This window comes from Rattus rattus, chromosome 18 (genome assembly GCF_011064425.1).
Source record: "Rattus rattus isolate New Zealand chromosome 18, Rrattus_CSIRO_v1, whole genome shotgun sequence".
Taxonomy (NCBI): domain Eukaryota; kingdom Metazoa; phylum Chordata; class Mammalia; order Rodentia; family Muridae; genus Rattus; species Rattus rattus.
This window is the reverse complement of record NC_046171.1, coordinates 4356181-4373916: the sequence shown is the minus strand read 5'-3', so window position 1 is coordinate 4373916 and position 17736 is coordinate 4356181. Positions and strand designations below refer to the sequence as shown.

The window sequence follows — 17736 nt, the reverse complement described above, 5'->3', positions numbered from 1 at the left end:
CCTTTTCCTTCCCGCCACGTCGTGGCGGCGTTAGCGACCATTCTGACCGCGAGGCGCGGGGCGGGGCCCGGAACGCCTTATGCAGATCAGGCCGCTTCTGGTTGGCTGCCGCCGCGCCCGGGGGCGGGGCCGAGGCCGAGGGGTGTAGCTGCGAGGGGCGGAGCGGAGGAGCGGCCCTGGTCCCGCGCCGCCTCCCGCCCCCTCCGCCCTCCGCCGCCGCGCCAGCCCGGCTCCCCACCTCGGCCTCCCGGAGAGGCCCCGCCCCGTCCCCGCCCGCCGCGCGCGCCCTCCCCAGCGGCGCGCTCCGCCCCTTTACTCCTGGCGGCGGGGCGAGCCGGGCGTCTGCAGCAGCGGCCGTGGCGGCGGAGGAGGCTGGAGGGGAGTCGGCAGCGCCGGCGGCGGGATCACCAGTAGCAGCAGCAGAAGCAGCAGCAGCAGCAGCAGCAGTCACAGTCAGCAGCAGCCCTGGGTCCCGCGGCGCCTCTCGCCCCGCCGCCTTCCGCACTGCCTGACCCGGCCGGCGAGCCCTCCTGCCGCCAGCCCCGCCAGCGCCCTCAGTCGTCCTCCGACTCGCCCTCGGCCTTGCGCGCCAGCCGCAGCCCGAGCCGCAACACCACCCGCAGTCTGAGTCCGGGCCGTCGGCTCAGCCCCAGCTCGCTCCGCCGCCGCTGCTGCTCGTCCCGGCACCGGCGCCGCACCGACACCCTGGAGGTGGGGATGCTCCTGTCCAAGATCAACTCCCTGGCCCACCTGCGCGCAGCGCCTTGCAACGACCTGCACGCCAACAAGCTGGCGCCGGGTGAGTGTCCCCACCCCACCCCGAGCGCGCGGGTCGTTGGGGGGGGACCCCCGCGTGGGCCGCGCGCGCTTAGTGTCCGGTGCCTCTCTCCCAGGCAAAGAGAAGGAGCCCCTGGAGTCGCAGTACCAGGTGGGCCCGCTGTTGGGCAGCGGTGGCTTCGGCTCGGTCTACTCGGGCATCCGCGTCGCCGACAACTTGCCGGTGAGTGGGCAACCCCGCCTTGGGGAGGGCGCGCGGAGGGATGCTTTGAGCTGGAGGGTCTGATGGAGACTCGGGGGGTCTGTCTCTTCCTCCAGGTGGCCATCAAGCACGTGGAGAAGGACCGGATTTCCGATTGGGGGGAACTGGTGAGTGAGCCAGAGCCCGAGACCCTCGCACGAGTGGGTGGGTGGTGACGGGCGTGCCGGAACCGGCGCGCTAACCCTCGCCCTCATTCACCCTTGCAGCCCAACGGCACCCGAGTGCCCATGGAAGTGGTCCTGCTGAAGAAGGTGAGCTCGGGCTTCTCGGGCGTCATTAGACTTCTGGACTGGTTCGAGAGGCCCGATAGTTTCGTGCTGATCCTGGAGAGGCCCGAACCCGTACAAGACCTCTTCGACTTCATCACGGAGCGAGGAGCCCTCCAGGAGGAGCTGGCCCGAAGCTTCTTCTGGCAGGTGCTGGAGGCCGTGCGGCATTGCCACAACTGCGGGGTTCTCCACCGCGACATCAAGGACGAGAACATCTTAATCGACCTGAACCGCGGCGAACTCAAACTCATCGACTTCGGGTCGGGGGCGCTGCTCAAGGACACAGTCTACACGGACTTTGACGGTGAGCCAGGCCCCGGGGAGGGAGCTCTGCCCAAGGTGCCGGCCTGGAAGCCTCCGGCGGCCTCGGCTCCGGCCCTTTGTAAAGGTCATTGGGCCGCCTGGCTCAGAGCTGGCAGGGGTGGGGCAGAGGCGAGCTTCCCGGCATAGCACAGCCGGGGATTTCAAGCTGGTTGAAAACCTGCAACAAGCATTTCTGGCGTGATTGGTTTTTTTGTTGTTGTTGTTGCTGCTGCTGCTGCTGCTGTTTGCTTGTTTTTCTTTTTAGTAGGAATTTAGTAAATTCCATGCTTTCCCCGTGAATAAGAGGTCGTGGGCAATCCGGCTGTAGCCCAGATTTCTAAAGTATGACCCACTTTTCTCGCCAGTAGGAGGTGGAGCTGGTGGTGGCGGGAGACTTTAGTGCCGGGTTCTTTTTGTTTGTTTGTAGTTTGTTTTGTTTTTGTGTGGGAGTTTTAAGGTAGTTCGTAGAACTGCCGGGTTTTGTTTTGTTTTGTTTTTGAGGGCAAAGGACTAAGAGCCGCGGTTCACTCCACTCGGGGGTATTGTGGGGTGATGAGGCCTGGGATGAATGTTGTGAAATTAGATCTGTTGCTGGTTTGAAAATTAGTTGGGTGTCTCCTCAGGGAGGCTGAAAACCTATCTATCCTAGGGAGGGGCTTGGATCGCGTTCTTTCAGAAAAGGAGGGGAGGGAATTGTAGATCAAAGCACGAGGGTGGGTCATGATCTGAGCGGCTCACCCCAACAAACTACGTCCTTTCAAAACTTGTGACTCTGGCTTGTGGTTTGAATTTCTTTGGAGGATGCTGGGCTGGGCTGCATTTTTTGTATTTAACAGTTAATGGCTGGCTGAGTCCTCCCCTGTGTTTTCCTCCCCTGGGCAAGCCTTTACTGCCCCCTGTTGGGCACCTTGAGGTTAGCGCCTTTTTTTTCTTTTTTTTTTTTTTTTACTACCCAAAGTTTGTAAACAGGAATCACGTGGTCTGAAACCAGCCCTGCAACTGTACCTTTCCAGTCTGGGGAGGAAAGAGTGTAGGTGTCCGGGGCCTAAAACCCAGAGGAGAGTTTCCAAAGCACACCCTGACTTCAGTGTTGTGTATAAGGGTCCTTAACTGGCCCGTTCTAGATGAGACTAATCTGGCAAGGTCCTTGGGGTCGTTGTAGTTCAAGGTTATCCCGCTGAGTGACTAGGGCCTCCACGCTTCAGCTTTTCGCTGGCTGTTTTTTGGGCCAGTGTGTAAAGGATTTGGGTTTAGGGTTTGGGCTCCTGGATAGTACCATATCACTTGTCTGGACCAAAGAGGCAGAGATGGAGTGTAAATAATGTGTATGATTGTTTTAAAGTTCAAAGTATGCCTTCTGAGATCTGGGATTCAAGGCATGTGCTGCCCAATCCAAGCCAGGCACTGCCTTTAAGAAGTATTTTAAAGCCTGGTAGTGGTGGTGGTTCACGCCTTTAGTCTCAGCACTGGGAGAGGTAGGCAGATCTCAAGGGCAGCCTGGCCTACAGAGTGAGTCCCAGGACAGTCAAGGCTACACAGAGAAACTCTGTCCCGAGGAAAAAAATCTTTAAAGAAGGGCTCTGGGCTCCAACCGTTTGCTTTGTTTATTTTTGCTAATGCCAGCTTCTTTCTATTCCCTCTGCTGGTAGGAACCCGAGTGTACAGTCCTCCAGAGTGGATTCGCTACCATCGCTACCACGGCAGGTCGGCTGCTGTCTGGTCCCTGGGGATCCTGCTCTATGACATGGTCTGCGGAGATATTCCATTTGAGCACGACGAAGAGATCATCAAGGGCCAAGTGTACTTCAGGCAAAGGGTCTCTTCAGGTAACTTCCCTTGCCTCCCCCCGCGGCCCCCCCCTTCCATTTAGGGTTGGTATATTTGAAAGGCTGGTTTGGGGATTACAAGAGAGAGTATGGGGGTGCTATTCCTACCCACTTCTAATTTTTATTTTCTTATGGGGAGAGTAGGGCTTTAACCTGCCTCTGAGCCCCAGACTACTGGGGTTAGAGTTATTCCTGTTGGCCTCAGAATCCCATCCGGGCCTTTTTTTTTTTTTTCCTTTCATTTTTTATTTCATCTCAAATTGGAATAAGTTTTATACACATCCGGCCCCAAACTCCCAGACCCTGTAAAGTTTTAAGTCTCTAAACGGAAGTTTAAAAAAAAAAAATCAAGGTCTATTGAAGCCTTCTCCCCTTAAGGCAACGACTCTCTAAGTACTGTGGTCCCGGTGACCTCATTCTGGGTAGTGTCAGAGTAAGTCAGTAAGCATAAGAATTGAATCGCCTCATCTTGTTCAGTGATGGCTCATCAAAACCCTTGTCATCCTTCCTATTTCTGGTGAGTGGGTGTCGTGGGAAAGGCCAGCTATTGAAGTCTGAAACCACAGGTTTAAGAGGGGAGGCACGTTTTTTTTAACTGAAAGACTGCTGGAGGCTTTCGTGTTCTTTCCCATCTGACAGCGTTAGGTATAAAAAGTACGTACCTCTTTTTAAAAAAAAAAAAACGCAGACTTGTGGGTCTCGGGGAAGAAGACCTTTGTGTTACAAAAACAAGTTGAGTCATCTTTTAACCTCCCGTCTGCTCCGACTTCTGCAGAATGTCAACATCTTATTAGATGGTGCCTGTCCCTGAGACCATCGGACCGGCCCTCCTTTGAAGAAATCCAGAACCATCCGTGGATGCAGGATGTTCTCCTGCCCCAGGCCACCGCCGAGATTCATCTGCACAGCCTGTCACCGTCACCCAGCAAATAGCAGCCATTCTGTCAGACCCTCCAGGGAGGAGAGAGCTTGTCTGCTGGCCTCCAACAGGACCCTGCTCTACGATGCAGGGACAGAAATGACAACTCATTCCAGGCTTCGGGGGTCCCTGGAGCAACCTCCCTCAAGGAGAAGAGACTACTTCACTCGTCCTGGACCCCGCTTTGCCCCTCACAGACTCAGTGGCGTCCAGTGTGGCTGGGCTACGCAGAATCCCGGGTGTTGGGGGGGAGGTGGGAGTGGGTCAGAACCCTGTCATGGAACTTTAGTCACCATGGAGACTGTGGGTCACCAAGATGGGCCAGGGTAGGGGAAAAACATTTGGGGGGTGGGATTAAAAACTAGCACCATATTTAAGTCCCTGTCACCTCTTCCAACTCCTCCGAGTGCCTTCTGTGGGGACTCTTGTCTGTGCTGGGAGAAATACTTGAACTTACCTCTTAACCTGCTGCTTCTCAAATTCTGCCTGGGTTTGCTTCCTTCTCCCTCTTCCCATCCCCCCCCACTTCCTACAAAAGGTGCCATGGGAGAGGCTACAGGGCCAACCGCTGAGCCACCTGCCCTTTTTTTTTCTGCCTCCTTTAGTAAAATTCCCAAGTGAACTGGGTCTTCCTTTTTGGTTTCAGACTTAAAAAAATACCGTTTCAAAGCCAAGACCTCACACAGAAACCCGCACAACCAATGCAACAACCAGACAAGCTGTAAATGTGTGTATAGTCCGGCATGGTAGCCTGCGAAAGGATTGTAGATAACCGTTTTAAAGGAAAAAAAAAAAGCCTTTAAGTTATTTTATGTGTTGTGAAGAGAGGGGTTGGTTTGGGTTGTTTTTTTTTTTTGTTTTTTCTTTTTTTGGTTTCTTTGTTTTGCTTGTTCCTTTTTTTTTTTTTTTTTTTTTTTTTGAAAGATGGCGCCTTCGAGCCTGGAAGTCCGATGTTTTAATGTATTTATTTATTTATTTATTTGGTTACCTTCCTGTTCCAAGCTTCCACTGACTGTTGCCCCCCGAGGGTTTTATTATCATGTTCTGTCTTTCTTTTCTTTTTCTTCTCTTCCCTCCTCCTGACTTGGGGACCTTTTTGGGGAGGGCTGCAAGGCTTGCTTGGGGTGTTGGGGCTCTGGTGGGACAGCTGCTATAGCTCCCTTCTGTGGGGAGCCCCTTGCCTACTTGCTGGAGTGGCTCTAGGCTCTGCTGACTGTGTACCTAAGACAGAAAGGCAGTTCCGGTGTGGTGTGCCTTCCGGATCCTCTCTGGGGTTGTGCTTTGAGCAGCGTGTAGCCCGCTGGTTTTTCTCTGAGAGATACTGTACAGGGGAATAAAAGAGATCTTATTATTTTTTTTTTTTATACTTGGCATTTTTTGAATAAAAAAACCTTTTGTCTTAACTTTGGAGTTTTTTTCCTCTTCATTCATACAAAAGATGTGTGCTTGGTACAGAGCCAGGTAGGCTGGGCTCTTTTCAGACCAGATCTGATTTCCTACTGGGGCACAGAAGTATGGGGCTCTCTGAGCAAACCAGGGCTGGATAGAAGAACCCAGGCCTTCCCTGCCCACTCGTAACAAGTGTGTCCCCAACTGTGTCCATCTGTCCGTCCATCCATGTGGTCCCCCCCCACACACACACACACATTATGACCAATTCCCTTCAACAAAAGTTTAGGGCTTAACCTCGAAGCAGGTGCAGCCAAATTGTAGCATCAGGAATGTGTGGACAAGACTTGGCTGGGACTAATTTTTTTCTGACCTGGCGTCCTGTCGCCAGCTGGCATTGAGTATTGTTGCCCAATGTTGGGATTGTCCAAAGGCAGTACTTTTGGAGTTTGGTTTGAGTTTCGGTATTTCAAAGCAGGATTTCTCTCTAGCCCTAGATGTAACTGCAGCTATAGGCCAGGCTGTCCTTGAACTCGAACCTGCCTGCCCTGCTCAGCGAATGCTGGGATTAGAGGCGTGTATCACCAGGAGCTAGGCGGTTGTGGTTTTTCGGTTGTGGTTTTTCGTTTGTTTTGTTTGAGGCAAGGCTTTACTGGGTAGCCTTGGAACTTGCTATGTGTAGACCAGGCTGGCCTGCCTTTGCCTCCCAAGTACTGGGATTAAAGGCTGGTGCAGCCTACCACAGCTCCACTGGAAAAGATTTGGGAGCCAGAGGCTGTAGCATTTTAGCAGAGTGGTGTCATCCTATAATCCCAGGGTTTGGGAACTGAAAGGATGAGGATCAGGAGTTCAAGGTCAGCCTGGGATACATGAGAGACCGGTCTAGTCAGCTAGAAGGACAAGCACTCTGGTAGACTGGGCCAAATGGATTCCTGTGAATTCAAGGCTAAGCCTGGGCTATCCTATCTCAATGAAAAGGGATGGGGATGGGTAGGGGAGGTGGAGAGATGGCTCAGCAGATAAGAGTTCCAGAGGACCTGGGTTCAACTTCAGCACCCACATGGTGGCTCACAACCAACTGTTAGTCCAGTTCCAGAGGGTCCAGGGCCCTCTTCTGCACCCATTAAAAAGAAAACGTTTGGGTTGGAGATTTAGCTCAGTGGTAGAGCATTTGCCTAGCAAGCACAAGGCCCTGGGTTCAGTCCCCAGCTCTGAATAAAAGGAAAAAAGAAAATATTTGGGACTGGAGAGATGGCTCAGTGGTTAAGAACACTGACTGCTCTTCCAGAGGTCCTGAGTTCAAATCCCAGCCACCACATGGTGGCTCACAATCATCTGTAATGGGATCTGATGCCCTCTTCTGGTGTGTCTGAAGACAGTGACAGTGTACTTATATAATAAATAAATACATCTTTAAAAAAAAAAAAACATTAGGGGAACGGGGGGCAGGGAATGGGATAGGGAGTTACCGGAGGGGAAACCTGGAAAGGGGGTAATATTTGAAATGTAAATAAAAAAAAAATCCAATAAAAGAAAGAAAGGAAGGAAGAAAGAAAGAAAGAAAGAAAGAAAGAAAGAAAGAAAGAAAGAAAGAAAGAGAAAGGAAAACATTTGCTGTTCTTGTGGGAGACCTAAGGTTGGTTCCCAGCACCCATAGGACAACTGTCAGGGGATCTGACAGTCGCACATAGCATGCCTACGTACACAAAAGAAACATTTAGGAAATGTGCTGAATGTATGTCACTCTGATAAATGTACTTTACTGAAGAGTTTGTCCCAGGTTCTGACTTTGTAGTCCAGGCAAGCCTTGGACTCACAGTTACCTCCTTGTCTGAGCCTTGGAGTCATAAATGTGGCCGCCATGCTGGATTAGGGCTTGGTCCAGGTCCATTCACCTTTAGGGAGCATGGATATTGACTATGTGGGAATACTTGGCATGATGTATGGTTTTCCCCCTGCAGCTTGTTGGACAGTTTACTGGGACTGAGCGAACTGTTTCCCCCAAGCATATTTAGCCCTTGGTTCTTTTTTTTTTTTCTTTTTTCCGGAGCTGGGGACCGAACCCAGGACCTTGCGCTTGCTAGGCAAGCGCTCTACCACTGAGCCAAATCCCCAACCCCCAGCCCTTGGTTTCTTTTTTTTTATTTATTTATTTATTTATTTATTTATTTATTTATTTATTTATTTTATGTGTAAGTACACTATAGCTACCTTCAGACACACCAGAAGAGGGCATCAGATCTCACTACAGATGGTTGTGAGCCACCATGTGGTTGTTGCAGCCCTTGGTTTCTTACACCAGTGTTTATTTTGTGTGTCGGGTTATACTGGAAGATGGGACGCCCCAAACAAAGTGCCTCATCTGTTTGGTCTGAGTGCGTCCTAAGAGTTGAACCCTACTGATCCATGGACTAAAAAGAAAGGTTTTTCTTTTTGGAGGCAAGGTCTCCTGTAGCCTAGGCTTGGCCTCAAACTGTTTAGATAGCCCAGGATAGCCTTGAACTCCTGATCTCCCTGTATCTAGGCTCTCAGGCTTGCCGGGAGCTGTCAACACTGCCTTCTTGTTCCTTTCTGCGCTTTGTAACAGTTCTGACTTTCTTACCTCCTGCGGGGCCATCTTGACCTCTTGCTTTTCTCTTGCCATAATCTCTTAGGAACTTGGCCTCTTGCAGCTGTGGAGGATTCAGGCCGCAGTGCCCTTCCTCCCTTCATTGAGAGATCTCTACCACCGTGTCTTGGACTAGGTCCCAAGTCCCCCAGCACAGCCTTCATGTGGCTGGGTGCAGAAAGGAAGGAAGGATTTCTCAGCTCTAGGGGGCTGATTTTTCTGAAGTTCCCCTTTTTCCTACCCCTCTGTCCCCTCCTCCTTCCTGTATACACACTGCCAGGCAGCTCTGGGTGTCTAGGCACACTTTGGAACCTTTCCAGTAAAGTTGCAAGTGAACAACTGAAAGTTACTAGAAACTTCTAATGAAATCCGGTAGATCCTTGCCCTTCTTGCCCTTGAGATGAGTTGGGGACCCTTTCCGTGGTTGTCGAAATTGCTGGGGGACAGACAGTGTGTCTGCAGAAAGTAGGTCCTCCCTAGGTAGAAGAGGCCAGAGGTTGTAGAGACACTTTCTGGTTTTGTTTGTTTTGGTTTCGTTCGTTTGTATTTTTGATTTTGAGACAAGGTCTCACTCTGTAGCAGCCCCTGGCTAGCCTGAACCTCTTTATGTAAACCAGGTTGGCCTCAAACTCAGAGATCCACCTGCCTCTGCCTCCCTGAGAGCTAGGCTTAAAGGTATATGCCCGCCACACCGTGCTTGATTTATTTTTTTTTTATTTTATATATATTTTTTGAAACAGCATCTCACACATTCTAGGATAGACTCGAACCCTGGCATGATAAGTATGTTGAGCTGCGATCAGGCATTTTTTGAGAAGGGGAAAAGTCCTAGCTGGTCTCTTGTTAGGATGGTTTAGGAACAACAGATCCACTGGGCATCAGCCTTGAGTTCAAATTCTACCATTACCTCGCATTTCCCATGACCTGGTTTTATTGTTGAGACCAACGAGGGCCAGTGTGCTCAAGAGCCTGCTCTTAAGGGGGTTGGGGATTTAGCTCAGTGGTAGAGCGCTTGCTTAGAAAGCACAAGGCCCTGGGTTCAGTCCTCAGCTCCGGAAAAAAAAAAGAAAAAAAAAAAAGAGCCTGCTCTTGGTTTGGTCATTAGAAAGAATGGTTATACGTTGTTGGGAGTTTGCACATGCAAACCCCTCCTGTGTATGGACGCAGACTTGCAAGTTAAAGACAGTACCAGGCAGGTCCCCGGCGTGGGCATGGGTGTCAGGATTGTGGTTGTCACTTCTAAGGAGTAAGAAGGGGGTTGTGATCTGGGGAGGGGGACAGGCCCAACTATCTTGACATTACTGCCCATCCAAGAGGGGGAGGCAGAGCCATTTATGTCACTGATGGTTGGTTTGCTTTTAGCGCTGCACAACGTAGTGTGACATTATGGACGGAGCTGTGCTTACTGTACAGGGGGCAGGAGATGGGGGATGGTCTCTGATGCTATGGTGCCGTGGAGAGGTCAGAGGACCACTTACCAGAGTTCGTTCTGTCCTTCCCCCATGTGGATTCCAGGAACCAAACCCAAGTTATCAAGGTAATCAGGCCTTGGCAACGAACACCTTACCCTCCGTGACATCTGACTACCCTTAAAGTATTCGACTAAACGCTAATTCTGCTCCAAGAGGGGTGGCCTCCATTTTGACATTAATTTTTTTTCCATTTTATTTTATGTGTACGGGGTGCCTTTTCTACATTTATCCGTGATTCGTGTGTGCACCTGGCGCCCGGGGCAGCTGTCAGAAGAGGACATCGGAAACCCTTGGGACTGGAGTTATAGACAGTTGTGAGCTATCGTGTGGGTTCTAGGAATTGAACTCGGGTTTTCTAGAAGAGCGGCCAGTGCTCTTAACCTTTGAGCCAACTCTCCACCCCCCTCACCCCCATTTGACATTTTCATACCTGCAGCTGATGTATTTTGGTTATGCGTACCCCACCTGTCTCTCTCATCCTCTCATTCCTGTAACAGCTCTCCCTCCCTCCCTCCCTCCCTCCCTTAGGACTGACCTTAGGGACTGGCCTCCAACACCTTACTATGTAGCAGAGGGTGACCTTGAACTCCTGATCCTCTTGCTCTAGCCTCCTGGTACTCGTGCCCCAGTGCCTGGCCCCGGGGATTTTCACACGCTCCAAAGTGTGATGAATAGTAATAGTATTTCGGAGGTTCTGAGATAGCTCAGCAATGGCGAGTTAATGGCTCTCACTGCCAAACCTGGTGATCTGAGCTGGGAGGAGAGAGCCAACTCTTGCATCTAATTTGTCCTCTGACCTCCTGATGTGTACCGTGACATTTGTGAAGTACGTGCAGGCAGGGGGATGGGAGTTCAGGGCTATCTATAGCTTATCCAGTTCAAGGCTCAAGGCCAGCCTGGGCTACCTGAGATCATCTGAGAGAGAGAGAGAGAGAGAGAGAGAGAGAGAGAGAGAGAGAGAGAGAGAGAGAGAGAGAAAGAGCAAAACAAACAAAAAAAATGACATAACAGGACATGGTTAGGTAGGAATTTTAGAACGTGGGTTCAGATTAGCCATGCCCGTTGCTTCTCTGTTAGACGGACATTTTTTTCCCTCTTGGTGGCGGGGACGGAACCCGTGTTGTATTCCGGACAACTAGGCGTCTGAGTGGTGGGTCATCTCAGGGCCCCTTTGGGCTCTGGACCATGGAGGTCAGAGCCGAGCTGGGGAAGGAACCCTGCTCTGTGGAAACAGACACCTGGAAGGGAGGAAGGGCTGGAGACCGCAAAGTGGGGGAGAAAGGGGCCAAGGGGTGTGGGTGGGGTGGGGCCGGGCGCGTTTCTCGTAAGTGTTGCTCAGCTCCTTTAACTGCTCCGCTGGTTCTTGGAAACCCTCACCACAAGGACCTATCGAGAGCAGTGTTGGAACAGATATGGCCTCGCCCTGCCCCCTCCCCTCCCCCCCAGTTCCTTTCCGCAGTGGCCTTGTGCTACTAACCCCGATTGCCAACAGCAAGGTTGCAGTGACCCCTCCGGTGGCTGTGTGAGGAAGTAGAAACGAGGCAGAATCGAGGCCGAGCTGAGAGGACCTTAGTATTTTTATTTACTGTAATAGGACGTCCGATGTGCAGAATTTTTGGTGACCTTAGGTCCTGGATTCAGTCTCATGACCGGCTGTTGTTGAACTTATCCTATTGGTTGGTGAGTCCAACACCAAGCTCAGGAGCCAAACTGGTGATGCAGCTCAGTGGGTAGAATGCTTACCAAGCATGCGCGAAGCCCTGGGTAGGGTTTGTAAACCCTGCGCTGGGAAGGTAGAAGCAGGAGGATCAATGTTCAAGGTCATCTTCAGCATGATTAAAGGCCACCCTGGACTCCAGGCAAAACAGTAACAGTCACGTCCACCTGTCTATGTGACCAGATCGTTTCCTTAGTTTCTGCCCGGAGGCCCCCAGATATGACCTGCTGTCCTGAATGCCACGTGCAGCTTTTTCTTTACCTTGAAATAAATGCTTTTACATTCCTTTACTTTGATGTTGCGGCCTTAAGGCTTATTTTCAGTTTTTAATTACTTGTGTGTCTGTGCGTGGGTGTGCCCACGGTTGGGGACAAGTGCTCGAAGAAGCCAGAAGAGGACATTGGATCCTCAGGAACTGGAGTTTCAGGCAGTTGTGGGCTGTCAGATCTGGGACCTTCTGTAAGATTAGTCTATATCTTAGCCCCTGGACTATCTCTCCTGACATCGTCCTCGACCTCGTCCTCTGAGGCAGCCTTTTTTTTTTTTTTTGGATACAAGGTTTCTCTATGTAGCCCTGGATGTCTTGGAACTCACTCTGTAGATCAGCCTGGCCTCAAATAGTGCTGTGGACAGAACCCAAGGCTCACTGTGATGCTAGGTAAGCCCTCCTGTCACCTGAGTCACGTTGCCAGCCCATCCAAGGCCATAAGGTGCGAATAAACAATTACTTCTGTATTTTCCAAACTTTTACCATTGTACATAAAATACCCCTTTAATCCAACTCCCTGGAACCTGGAGGGCCCACATAAAATCAGGGGCAGTAGCAGTGTGATGTGTAAGGGACCCTTACCTGACTTGGAGACACATTGTCACAGTTGAATTCCATGCCAACTCTGACCTTGGCAGATTTTTTTTTTTTTTTTTTTGTCAGAGCTGGGGACTGAACCCAGGGCCTTGCGCTTGCTAGGCAAGAGCTCTACCGCTGAGCTAAATCCCCAACCCCACCTTGGCAGATATTTAATGTGTGAGTTTGGGTTTTGTTTTGTTTTTTCTCATCCATGAAAGAGAAACGGTCACGAGTGTGTAAAGTCTGTGTCACGTAGTCAATGGTCATTGGTACAAACGAGGCGCAGCTTATATTGAAAGGAGAATTTAGAACGAGCTAGCTCGAACCACAGTGACAGAAAGTTACCTTGTTGGTGACCTAAAGCTAATGGAGTCAGGAGACTCCAGGAACTTCAGGGGAGGGGGCATGGACTTGTTTTTTTTTCTGAGTTTAGTAATGTTTACCCGGCCGTGAACGGCTGTCAAAAACACACCCCGCTGAGTGAACGCTTAAAATGCGTGCAGTGTAAAATGCATGCAGTGTCTTATGTGTATAAATTACCCCTGGGTGGGGGTTGGGGATTTAGCTCAGCTGTAGAGCGCTTGCCTAGCGAGCGCAAGGCCCTGGGTTCCGTCCCTAGCTCCGGAAAAAAAAAAAAAAATTACCCCTGGGTGAAATGGCTAAAAAAAAAAAAAAGTTCATTTCTTTTCCTTTTCCCCATCAATGAAAACACGTCCCTGAGCCAAATATACCACGGAAGTCTCCTTTCCGGTTAGATTATTCATGTTAGCGCGTACATTCTCCCCATGGATTGATATAAATAAATGAGAATTGGCTTAATTTGCTATCTTTCTGACTGTAGTGTAAAATTAGAGAGATGTGTGTGTCATCAGGGGGCGGAGGGGGCGACGCTGCGACCACGCTATGACGGAGATAAATTTACACGCCACGCATCCTTTCAAAGTCACAAACTAAAAGCGAGAAGTTTTTTGGGTTTATTTTGTGTGTGTGTGTGTGTATGTTTTTTTCTGTCGAAGCGTGACAAGCCTTTTACAAAGCAAACCGATGGTTGGGGGCGGTGGCGGACATGCCTGTAAGCTTTGTACCTTGGGAGGTGGAGCAGGACGTTCAGGCATACAGCCCTCGGTGAGGTCCAGGCCAGCCTGGGCTACACGAGACTTTGTTGCTAAAGGGCATAGCCAGATGGTGCTGCGCGGTGCAGGCTTAGATATCTGCGGTATCCAAGGGAACCATCACATGATCCACCTGGTCTCTCTTCCCTCACCCCTCATCTCTTTCTCCTTTGGGGGGAAATGCAGACCAAAGTTTCTTTGATAAGAACCTTTCTTTGATATTCACTAACAACACTTTTGCTTACAACTCCTTGGCTTTTTTTTTTTTTTAAGATTTATTTTTTTTTTGTTTTTGTTTTTGGTTTTTTTTTTGGTTCTTTTTTTCGGAGCTGGGGACCGAACCCAGCGCTCTATGATTTATTTGTTATATATAAATACATTGCAGCTGTCTTCACAGACACCAAAAGAGGGCATCAGATCCTATTACAGATGGTCGTGAGCCACCATATGGTTGCAGGGACTTGAACTCAGGACCTCTGGAAGAGCAGTCAGTGCTCTAAACCTCTGAGCCATCTCTCCAACCCGTCATGTTCTGTGTTCTTTATTTCAATATTATTGTTCTATTTGGGGGAGGGAGGGCTGTAGATGAGAGGAGTGGGAGCCATTTCTTTTTATCATTTTGGTCCCCAAGGATGCAATTCTTGGTGGTAAATGCCTAGTGCCTTTATTCCTTTGAGTTGTCTGGCTGGCACCTCTCTCTCTCTCTCTCTCTCTCTCTCTCTCTCTCTCTCTCTCTCTGTCTCTGTCTCTGTCTCTGTCTCTGTCTCTGTCTCTCTGAGTCAAGGTATCCCTGGTTGATGTGAAACTTGCTATGTAAACCAAGCTGGACTCAAACAGGGATCCCTTACCTTGGCATTCCCACTGATGGGATTCAAGGTTGCACAGGGCCATACCTGACTGGCTTCTGTCAACTTGACACAGCTAGAGTCTCCTGAGAAGAGGGATCCTCCACTAATGTTTCCATAAGATCAGGCTAGAGGCAAGCTTGTGGGGCATTTGCTTAATTAGTGACCGATGGGGGAGGGCCCAGCTCATTGTGGGTGGTTCTATCCTTGGGCTGGTGGTCCTAACTTCTCTAAGAAGGCCAAGCAAGCCACTGGGAGCAAGCCAGTAAGCAGTGCTCCTCCGTGGCCTCTGCATCAGCTCCTGTTTCTAGGGTTCATCCTGCTTCAGCTCCTGCCCTCACTGCCGTTGATGATGAACTGTTATATGGAACCGTGAGTGAAATAAACCCTTTTCTCCCCAAGTTGCTTTTGGTCATGGTGTTTCATTGAAGCAATAGACACCCTAAGAAAAGTTTTTACCAGGATAGTAGGATTGTTGTGACAGACCTAACCAGGTTGTTGTTTTGTGGGGTGGAAAGACTTTGGAAAGGATTGTGGAAGCCGTTGAGTGTTGAGAGCTCAGTGAACAGTTCTATAGGAGTTTGGAAGATAAGAATGTTATAAGAAGAGCAGAAGGAGAGGGCATGGCTTCTGACGTTTCAGAGGAAGCAAAGACTCCACTTTTTGTATGAAGAATCGTAGTTCTTGTTAACTAGAGTTGAAGACACAGCTGTGATTAATAAGGTACCAGAACGGCTAAAGTTAGGACTTTTGCTTTGCTGGTACCATGGATGCTGGTCGGTTTGGGGCTAAAGAATCAGCTGTGATTAAGAAGAGAAGGCATCATTGAGGTGAGATCTTCTGGGAAGTTGAGATCTTTCCTCTCTGTTGAGCCACACAGAGCTGTGTTCCAGAAATACCCAAAGATACACTTTTTTAATTAGGTATACAGTGTGTGTGCACACACGCACATACACACACACACGCACGAGAGGGTTTGTTCGTGTGTGTGTGTGTGTGTGTGTATGTGTGTTTGAGATTGAGAGCCGTGACCACAAAGACCAGGAGAGGGCATCAGATCAGAGCTGGAATTAAAGGAGATTGTTTACCAGCTCCTGTGGGTCCTGGGAATTGAACTTGGGTCTTCTGGAAGAGCAGCAAACCGTTGACCCACCTCTCCAATGCCTTCTGGTTTTCCCTTTCTTTATATTTATTTTAGGTGTCAGACTGTTTTGCCTGTGCATACGTATGTACAGCATGTCAGAAAAGAGAGTTAAGGATGGTTGTGAGCGGCCATGTGGGCACTGGGGAATGAATCCCAGGTCCTCTCAAGAGTAACAAGTGCTCTTTTTTTTTTTTTTTTTTTTTTTTTGAGCTGGGGACCGAACAGGGCCTTGCGCTTGCTAGGCAAGTGCTCTCACTGCTGAGCTAAATCCCCAACCGTAACAAGTGCTCTTAACTGTCGAGCATCCAGCTGGCTAGCCCCCTTGATTTTATTTTAGTGGCTGGGGGGTTGATTTGGGGTCAAAACTACTACCTGTTTCTTTACTTTTGTCTGAGGACCAAGCATACTGCCCAGTATGGGGCAAGGTTAAATATACATTTGTTTGGCTTGAGACAGAGTTTCACTGTAGCCAAATCTGAGCTGAAACTCACTATGTAACTCCTGGCTAGCCTTAAACTTGTAGCGATTCTCCTGCTGCAGCGCTCTCAAGCGCTAGGTTCACAGGTGTGTGCTTCCTCGAGGAGCAGAGACATTTTTGATGAGTGAATAAGAAGAAGGTGTGGGGGGTTGGGGATTTAGCTCAGTGGTAGAGCTCTTGCCTAGCAATCAATAAGGCCCTGGGTTCGTCCCCAGCTCGAAAAAAAAAAAAGAAAAAAAAAAAAAAAAAAAAAAAGAACAAGGTGTGGGTGGGGCTGGGCGATGTAGTTTTTTTGAGGAGGAGGGGACCCAGGCTGTGTATTGAAGAAGGGTAACAAATATTAACGTTAATAGTGCGGATCAGGGGCTGGAGAGATAGCTCAGTGGTTAAGAGCACCCGACTGCTCTTCAAGAGGTCATGAGTTCAATTCCCAGGAACCACATGGTGGCTCACAACCATCTGTAAAGAGATCCGATGCCCTCTTCTGGTGTGTCTGAAGACAGCTACAGTGTACTTATATATAATAAATAAATCTTAAAAAAAAAAAAAAAAAAAAAATAGTGCGGATCAGGGGCTTGGGGATTTAGCTCAGTGGTAGAGCGCTTGCCTAGCGAGCGCAAGGCCCTGGGTTCGGTCCCCAGCTCCGAAAAAAAGAAAAAAAAAAAAAATAGTGCGGATCAGACCAGAAAACAGAGACAGCCTCGGATGGGAGACTGAATGGGAAGGCTCTGGACTGAGGTCTGGGTAGCAGGTGACCGGAGGCTCAAACTCAGGACGCCCAGGAGCTGAGAGACCTTCAAAAACAGCTGTAGGGTGCTCTGATGACTGTCGCTGAGCTCTGTTTTATAGCTACTTTCAGTGTATCTGAAAGGGAGTCTTTATTTTCTTTAAAATTCCTTTTTTTTGGGGGGGCGGTCTGCAGAGATGTGCTCAGTGGTTAAAAGCACTTTTCCAGGTTGGAGATTTAGTTCAGTGGTAGAGCGCTTGCCTAGTAAGTGCAAGGCCCTGGGTTTGGTCCTCAGCTCGGGGGTTGGGGGGGGTTGGGGGGGTGGGGGGGCGCGGGGCGGGCACTTTTCCTGTTCTTCTTCCAGTTCTGCTCTTAATTCTCACATGGGGGGGCTCACCAGGCCTGGAACTCCAGAGCCAGAGAGCTGGGATCCTTAATGCCCAGGGCAAATAAATGCTGGGAGGGCATGGCTCGCCTCTGTGGGACACACCAGAAAAGACATCACAAGTGGCTGTCCCTGGGTGGGAGTGAGGCTTTAAAGGCTACTCAGAGGGTGGACACCTAAGAACCGAGGCTATGGGAAAAACAGTAGACTGCCTTCTCTCTGGGGAAGTTTGACCACTAGCTTCCTCTAGACATGCTCACTGACCCCCTCACCCCGCCCCTGCCCCCTGCAACTTCACCTCGATAGTTTCCCACCTTCCCTCCCTTTACCCCCCCCCCCCACCCCACTAACCTCCCCCCTTAGATTATTTGAAGTACAACTTTATTCTGATTCTAAACGAAAAGGGTGGGAAAGACAGTAACAAAAAAGATTTCAGGGGTTGGGGATTTAGCTCAGTGGTTAGAGCGCTTGCCTAGGAAGTGCAAGGCCTTGGTTCGGGTCCCCAGCTCGAAAAAAAAAAAAAAAAAAAAAAACCAAAAAAAAAAAAAAGATTTCACCACTGAATACTGGGATGGGACTGCAGCAGTCTTAGCTTTGAAATTCAGGAAGGAAACAACTCTGTCCCAAACAGCTAAATACGCAAGTCCAAAAGTAAA

The 17736-nt window shown here is 49.8% G+C and overlaps 1 protein-coding gene across 1 annotated transcript; it reads left to right on the top strand.

Annotated features, from left to right (window-relative positions):
• The first annotated feature begins 414 nt into the window (after positions 1–414).
• Pim1 (Pim-1 proto-oncogene, serine/threonine kinase) lies at positions 415–5759 on the top strand. Its single transcript, XM_032888913.1, has 6 exons — positions 415–799; positions 894–1000; positions 1096–1146; positions 1246–1612; positions 3261–3437; positions 4213–5759. The coding sequence occupies exons 1-6, from the start codon at positions 718–720 to the stop codon at positions 4368–4370; spliced, it is 942 nt and encodes a 313-aa protein (XP_032744804.1). The 5' UTR covers positions 415–717; the 3' UTR covers positions 4371–5759.
• The last annotated feature ends 11977 nt before the right edge of the window (positions 5760–17736 follow it).

Coding starts and splice junctions, on each gene's coding strand:
- Pim1 (XM_032888913.1), top strand. CDS start 718: ATGCTCCTGTCCAAGATCAACTCCCTGGCCCACCTGCGCGCAGCGCCT. Junction 800..893: donor CGCCAACAAGCTGGCGCCGG/GTGAGTGTCCCC, acceptor CCTCTCTCCCAG/GCAAAGAGAAGGAGCCCCTG. Junction 1,613..3,260: donor AGTCTACACGGACTTTGACG/GTGAGCCAGGCC, acceptor CTCTGCTGGTAG/GAACCCGAGTGTACAGTCCT.